Raw genomic sequence first — 8,277 nt, forward strand, 5'->3', positions numbered from 1 at the left:
CCCCGCTGGGTCTCTGATATCCCTGGCCTCAAGCCCCGCCTCTGTCCATTGTCTTCTCTCCAGGTAAACAGAGTCTAAACAGGAAGGCCTGAGTCCCCTTTCCTCGCAGCTCTCCTCTGGCTGGAACCGGCTGTTCAGGTCACCGGGGTCCTCTCTCTGCAGCCCATTGTCCTCCCACTGGCCAGAACCGGTTGTGTCTCCTGGGCTGGGGTCCCTCTCCGGTCCTCTGTAACAACAAACTCCCTCTCCCCTTACCTCGTTAAACCAGTAACAGCCAGGGACATTGAGTCCCACCCCCTATGCATGCAAACCCTGGAAAAGACAGAAAACCCCACGAAAACCCCCACTTCGTCACAGTTGCCGACCCCTGTGATAGCCTGTCTGCCAAGCAACGCCATTAGAAAAGAATATGTAACCCCTGTGCTCTGCTTGCTCCATTGAACAGTGAATCACATTCAATTGCATGTCTTAGTCTACTGAGCTACCTATGGGATTCTCCCTTGGCAACCAGGACCTTCCATGGCACCTGTGGTCCAACGGTCAAAGGTGCTATCCACAGCCAGAGTAAGAAGGGAAGGGATAGGGCCTTATTTTCTTGTAAGGGGCACAGGTATCCCAATGACGTACTTGGTAGAAATTCTTAGTAGGTATCCATAAAAGAGGTGCATTAGGGTAGCAACTGTGTAGTCTTACACATACTGTCTCCTACCAATGTGACTAATCCCTGACTTGGCATGATCATCTCTATTGTTGAGAGAATAGTCTGCTGAGACTGCCAAGTATTACCTGTTGAGGCCAGTTGCAATGGTGTGGACACTCGTCCGCTGGGAAGAAGACTGGGCACCAAACCCTTGCACTTATATACAGTTTAAGTAAAAATATTACTGGCACTGCTCTGTATAGCATCTGCAGTTTTTTTTTCTTTGTTACTCCTGCCCAACCATCCAAACATCATGTTACACTGTTCAGGGAGAAGTGAGACGCACAGTGCTTCTTTGATTCAAGTTGATCCTGCAAGAGTCCATTATCAAGTCCGTTCTTTTCTTTCCTAGAGAAGTTCTGCCTTGTCAAATACTGGGCTTCTTTTTCAGTATTAATTATTTCCATGGATGTAAGACTATACAATAAGGATGAGAGAGTGGTGGAGAAAGGGCAGGAACCTGAATAAAGACTCAACGAAAGAGAGCTGACTCATAGAGAAGACAGAGGATGTTTAGTCAAAGGAAAGCAGTGAGAGAGAATGGAGGAAGCTGCCAGAAGTGAGCCTCTGGAGAAGAGAGCTGTGTCTGATTCCATCACAAAATTCTAGATCATTCTGCCCAGTGCAGCCTTGATGAGAAAGGGGAACCTTTTTCTGTTTACTGTAGTATTCACTTTATTCAGTGAATGGCTAGTGGTTTTTCCATGGGAAAAGGAAAAGGAAAATTTGAGAACCCTGAAAGAGGCAGTCTGTACTCCATCTTGCTAAACAATTTTCTACTGCAGCGTGTATGCTTTCAGGCATCTCTGTGGCTGATACTATTCTGCTTTTGCTTGCCACTTCACTCATTTATTTCCACCTCCATTTCTGAGTTAGTGACATTGTGCACTGTATTTTTAGTGCTAATGTTGATTGAAGTTCTCCCTGAAAGGAGGTGCACTTGAACTGTCAAGAGAGTGAGTGATTGACAGCAGGTAGAAGTACTTTTTGTGTCAAGGCTTTGTCAAGTCATTGTTGCAAAACCTATTTTACTGAATGCCAGTAATACCTCATAGATGTTCAATCAAAAGATATTTTATGCTGGCATCTTTATAGAATAATGCTTAATACCAAAATGTCCATCCTTAATAGGAAAATGCCATCTCTTTAAATGTATGTTTTAGTGTTTCAGTGAATGACAATAAATTATGCTCATTTCCTTTATTCTGTTGCTTTAAAATATAGGTTACATAAAAAAAACTCCTTGAATTTTCATGTACTCTGTTGCACAGATAATCTGAATGTGATAGTTTGTTTAATAGCAGGCTTTCTATAACCACTTATGTGGCATGTGTGCCTTAATAAAGAGATGTATAATAACTCTCAACTGTTGATTTTTTTCCCTAGCAAATATTTGCTTTATTCCTGTACATGATAAATGTTCAAAATTCATTACAGAACTTCTTTAAAATCTTTTTAAAGATTTTAAATTGTCTGAATATATATTTAATGAAGAGAATAGCTTACTGTATCCAAAACTATATTTGCTGGGGAAGTGGGAGAATGACTGAAATACCATTCCTTATTTTTTTAATATTGCTATAATTCTGGCAATTTTTGAAACAATATGTAAATAGAATTCTACTGTTTTGCTTTTTGAAAGGCTAAAGTGAACAAGGCCACGCTGAGGGGGATATATGGACTATGATTAAGGCTCTTTGTGATGGGTAATTACCATTTGAGGCCACAAGGCACTTGGTACCAGGGATGCAAGTTTAGCACTCTGAAGGTGCCATCTAGAGCAATTTAATAGGGATCCAAAATCATTATTCAGTATACAAAAGAGGCTCAGGTTCCACTTGACTTTTGTAAAGTTTCCGAGTCATTCACTTTAACAGAAACAATTTTATTTTATTTCAACCTCCTTAATGGCCAAAAAGAATTTTCGTTGTTCTGCATGAAGAACTCCTGTCACTTTCCAATCCATCTAAAATGGCCTGTTGTTCAGGAAAGTACTGGACAAAAAGACCTACCTCAGTCAGGAAAATGAGTGGAAAGTCATTATAGACAGCAAATTTTGTAGGAAAATTTTTGCAATAAAATAATTGGCTGACACAGCAGAAATGTTCTGGAGAAGAAAAGTGTGCAAAAATAGAATCAGGTTTATTAGATGATCTTATAGATCTCGGGCTGCTGGAAAAAGCAGATCAGGAAAAAACCTTGGTGGTGGCAGAAGGCAAGAAGTTACATTATTTGGCGGGGGGATTATTTACTTTGTTGTTTATGGGGATAGCTTTACAAAATCTAGGGAGAAGAGCCTATTTCTATGTAACCTGTAGTACAGGATTGCGTTCCTGTGCAGTTGACTGAACAGCCTGTATAGTCATAGACTATTCTATATGTAATCCTAGGAACGAAATAAAGAGGATGGAAAATAAATGGTAATGCTTGGTGCATCTCAGATCTAATGGTTCTCTTGCTGCTACATTTGAAATAAACATATGTAAATATTCCATGTATGGAAGCATCCTGAGGTGTTAGTTTGAGGAATGTAGACTTAGCATATGCACAATGCCCTATGGAATGTTGATTGAAACGCATGTCAGATCTCAGAAAATGTTTCGGTAGACCTGAACTGAAAAACTGGGGGGGAGGAGGAGGGCGCTTCAAGTCAGCCAAAAGGTTTTGAGTTGGCTAAGGGTTTGTTTTTTTTTTACTTTTCTGATTTGACAAAAATATTGAAAAAATGTGATTGGGTTCAAATCAAACTCAGCCCTACTCACCACCTTGCAAGACTGAGCCCTTGCACAAGGTCTTCCACAGCAGGTTTTCATTTTGAGAGGATTTGATTCCAATTTCTAAAACTGATATGAAGTTTATATTATAGACCCTCATCACTGTAGAATGTTAATGGCATGTGCTAACAACTTTAATTTAAAAAGAAAGACAAAGCAAGGCTACATACTCTACCACCATTTTTATGCCATTTACGTATAGGCTTTTGCTCAGTAAACTTTAACCAATGTCATGCTATAGGAGTGGGGACAAATGAACAGAAAATAAGCCTATTTGTTGATGATGTATTGTTAATAGTTTGAACCACGGATATCTCTCCTTAAAATAACTGGTGCAACTTTGGAAATGCATAGGTTTGAAAATGGCATTTTTACAGTAAAAAATGCTGGATATTACTTTAAGAGAAAGAGAGAGATAATTGGCCTAACAGGAATACTATTTCAAGTGGGTTAAATCCACAGTCAGGGCATGCATTCAATCCTCTGCTTAGAATAGTTATATGAAGAAAATTTCCATCCTCTTACTTTAAAAGAAACAAACAGAACTTGATTTAAAGGGTTGGGGCAAGATCTACATTTGCTATTTGGGCCAAATTTGGCCCCTAAATATATTCTCTGAAGACTAAGCTGTCTATTTTAGACATTACTCATACTTATTTCAGCTAAAACTGCAATGAACTCCTTCATGTGAAATTAATAACACTCAGGAATTAATGAAAGTATTCTTAATAAACCAAGAGATAAAGTTGGACTTGATCTTCAGGATGACTATTGGACAATGCAGCTAAGACAACCATCAAAACATGGGGTAAACTGGAATATACCTATTTTTCAGTCTTGCTTCTTGCACTTGCAATCCAAATCCTTAAGAATAAAAACCAACTGAAATGTGTATATTTTCCTATTAGAAAATTTTATTATGTATTGTTTCTCTTGTTTGCAGGTTGTTAAAGGCCTTACCTATTTATGGAGTTTAAAGATTTTACACAGAGGTGAGTGATAGATTTGTTCTTTTGTTTTCTAAGTGAATGTCACACTTTCTGGTTCAGTGCAGCTTTTTACAAAGACAGAGGGCCACACTAAGCCCTGTGATGTTGCTGACATCAGTGGAGTTATGCCAGGGATTAATTTTACTTGATAGCCTTTCACATTCTCTGGTTATGGATTTTTATTGCCTGCCTCTTTTCTGTTCCTCCCCCACCCAAACAAAAAAGTAGACAGACAACCAGATTTTCCTAAGTATTTAGGTGCCTAAAGATGCAGATAGATGCCTAATGGGATTTTCAGAAGTACCTAAGCAAGTTAGGCACCTAACTCCCATTGAATTCAATAGGATTTGGATGCCTAACCTAAATAGGCACTTTTAATAATCCGACTAGGTACTCACCTGCATCTTTAGGCACATAAATATTTGGCTCATTACCCCTACACTATTTTGAAAGACAAAGAAGTGTAACTTTTTAAATCTCCGTAAGCAAAGTTGAAACCATTCTCAGTATAAAGCCCTATCTTCATTCCTCAAGTTAATTTTTTGACTTCTCTTAAATTTTAACATATATGTGATTTTTAGATTTTCTTAATAATATAGTTATGGCTAAATTGATCCATATGTACCAGCTCTTTCAAAATCACTTGCCAAACTATGGCAGATGCTGAGGATATACCTGTTAGAGAACAAGGAAAGGGTTAAGTAAGTATTTTGGCAAACAAGAAGAAAACCCTTTGCATTTATAAGGGTACCAAAGTGTCTGAAAATAACAGCTACAGATCTTAATGTTGCTAACAATACTGCTTAATTTAACCCATCTGCTCACTCAGTTCTGGTGCACAGGTGGAGGGTACAGTAGCAGACATTATTTGTGATTAAAAGGAGGATAAGAGAAAGTATCAACTCAGGGAGAAATGAGTAGTCTAAATTCAGTTTCTGCTTTAAACAGCAACTGTGAATTTACATTGTAAACTCTTTTGGGCAGGGCCAGTCTCTTTGCTGATATGTGTGTATGTGCTTAGCAAATGGAGCCCTGGCTTTGAGGTGCAATAGAAATAATAATTAAATTCCAGCCCGGTTTTTAGAATTTGTGAATTTTCAGCTCTTATTCTTGTTAATCAGATTTGCAACCCTAACTTCTCAGTTCATGTTTTTTTCTGGGCTATACCTGCAAAAGGGTGCTGCTTTATCAGCAACATGTTTGAGTGTGAGGATGTTAATAGAGTGCTGTTGAGAGAACAGGGGAATATGTATTTTATTAGCTACAGGTGGAAAAGTAGCTACAGGTGGAAAAAAAGAGAGGTCAGGATTTTCAAAAGTGCCTGAGGGTGTTGGGCACCTAACTCCCTTAGGCTCCTTTGAAAATCCTGCTATTAACTTGTAAAGAGCTATCATTCATATTGGCCATTTTATAATTTTCTTGTCCTCTTCCTGGAGGAAATGAGGCTTTCATTGTGATGTTTACATTTGATAATTTACTAAGGATGGTTTAGATCTGGATAGTTATTTACAAATAGATTCACAGATTCTAGGACTGGAAGGGACCTCGAGAGGTCATCGAGTCCAGTCCCCTGCCCTCATGGCAGGACCAAATACTGTCTAGGCCATCCCTGATAGACATTATCTAACCTACTCTTAAATATCTCCAGAGATGGAGATTCCACAACCTCCCTAGGCAATTTATTCCAGTATTTAACTATCCTAACAGTCAGGAACTTTTTCCTACTGTCCAGCCTAAACCTCCTTTGCTGCAGTTTAAAGCCATTGCTTCTTGTTCTATCCTTAGAGGCTAAGATGAACAAGTTTTCTCCCTCCTCCTCATGACACCCTTTTAGATACCTGAAAACTGCTATATCAGGGAAGATAATGAGCCAAGAATGAAGGGAACCACTGCAACACTTGGAAGTGTAAGAGTGAGGGAATAGCCAGCAGGGAGTTGTAAAGAACAAGGCATGTCAAACCAATCGATAGCGTCTGATAGGATCAGACGCGAGTCTGTGGAAAAGAGAAGCTGGATACCGGTATACCTAGACGTTAGTAAGGTCATTTGATAATGGCTGCACAAATCTATAAATAAACTAGAGGAAATACAAACTTAGATGGGGCCATAAGGGGGGTCAAAACTGCTCCGTACTCAGAGAGTAGTTAGAAATGGTTCCCAAGCTTGCAAAAGGAAACAAGGGGGGTCTGTACGGGCTGTTTGGACCGGTCTCTGTGTCAAATACTTCATCAACAACTAGGCTTGCGACACGAAGCTTACGAGCTGTCATAAGCTTTCACGCAGATCGAACCTAGAGTTCAGAAAAAAAGACAGCAGGAAACCATCCAAGCAATTAACAAGCTTAGATGATAGCGCTGCCATCACACAGATTCCAGTTCGGCGCACTCTGTCTCCACCAAACATCCCGGGACACCAAAGTACTCAGATGTCCGAGGTCAACAACCACAGGAAATAACCCTCCCCTGGCCCTCTTATTCCCCCCAGGCTTCCCTCCTGGAGCCCCTGACGATACCATCTATTCCAATTCCTTGAAATCAAAACAGAGAGATCAAAGTCTTATCACCCCATCAGAGTCCTTAAAGTATAGCTTGCAACTTCGACAGCAAAATAGATTTCCGCTCCCCCGTTCCACCTGCCTCCCCACCAAATTCCGGAGTTTCTAACTAGGAAAAAAGCCAAGCCAGGTTCTTAAAACAAAGCTTATATACAAAAGAAAGAAAAAGATCATAAAAAATGTCTCGGGCATCAAGGTGACAATACACAGGGCTATTGCAAAAGAAATAAGTGAATAAACAGTCCTTATCCAAAAAAGAAATACAAAATTGAAAACATTCCAGCAAACACACACATGTAAAGACAAAAACAATATAAATCACCTATTGTCTCATACCTTGTCTTACACTGAAACAGAAGATAGAAGCTTGGAAGAGATATCACTCTCAGAGCCGAGAGCAACATGAGAAGAAAAGACACGCACACCAAAATTCCCTCCCTGAGCGAAAAAATCCGTTCCTGAGTCCTTCGGCAGAGGTTTTGTTTACCCCCTTGCAAGTGAATAACATAACAACGTAGCGATCTGGTTATGACAAACAGCACTGCAACTTGCTTGCGTCAGGATTAAAAAAACACACCCCTGAGCGCAGCAATGTTGGACGAAGCGATGCAAATAGCGCTCAGGTAAACAGTGCCCCAGCCTCAGCGCGGCGAGCGCGCGTCCCAGCACTGCAAGCTAATCCCGTTGTAGCAGGCGGCCTGAGTAAGGTGTAACACCTGCAAGTCTGGTTAGGAGTAGTCCTCCCAGCGCTGAGGGCGCCTACGCGACACACCGCAAGTTAAAGCGAGCTACTTGCTGCTTGGGACGCCGTCCTGCGGCCAGTGCTTTTGAGTTTGAGTGTAGCCAGAGCACCTTAAGATATTGCCAAGAAAGTACACTTATTTAGTTTGCCTAGATATACCAACGCAAGATCTTCAACTCGCTTTGACGGACAGGGTCACTAATTCTCAAATGAATGTGCGGGCGCAAATTGTGGAGAAATGGTCAGAGGTAAACAACGATTGATAGTTTAATTAAAGACAAATGCAGTGCTTCCACTTTAGGAAAGAAACGATTCATGCACACATAAGAACGACAAGACGTCTAGAGATACGGCAGAAATGGATTAGGGTTATAGTGGACCCACAAGCTAATAGACAACAGTGGACAAGTTGCCAAAAAGCAAACTGATTCGGAGCGACGAATGAACGTTTTAACGTTCCTCGGAATACATGTGTGGGTGCCATCAGTGTCTGGCCGCACTCTGTCTCCGGCAACTAA

The 8,277-nt window shown here is 40.4% G+C and overlaps 1 protein-coding gene across 5 annotated transcripts in view; it reads left to right on the plus strand.

Annotated features, from left to right (window-relative positions):
- The window catches only part of MAP2K5 (mitogen-activated protein kinase kinase 5), a 195,315-nt gene that overhangs the window by 84,879 nt on the left and 102,159 nt on the right, over positions 1 to 8,277 (plus strand). For all 5 annotated transcript variants that reach the window (XR_004371552.2, XM_075069741.1, XM_032764314.2 and 2 more), the window contains one exon: positions 4,418 to 4,466. Coding sequence is in view for 4 of the 5 variants with exons in the window: in XM_075069741.1 (XP_074925842.1) it covers positions 4,418 to 4,466 (49 nt within the window). In the remaining variant the exon portion in view is untranslated. The remainder of the gene's footprint in view (positions 1 to 4,417; positions 4,467 to 8,277) is intronic.

This window comes from Chelonoidis abingdonii, chromosome 9 (genome assembly GCF_003597395.2).
Source record: "Chelonoidis abingdonii isolate Lonesome George chromosome 9, CheloAbing_2.0, whole genome shotgun sequence".
NCBI classification, from domain to species: domain Eukaryota; kingdom Metazoa; phylum Chordata; order Testudines; family Testudinidae; genus Chelonoidis; species Chelonoidis abingdonii.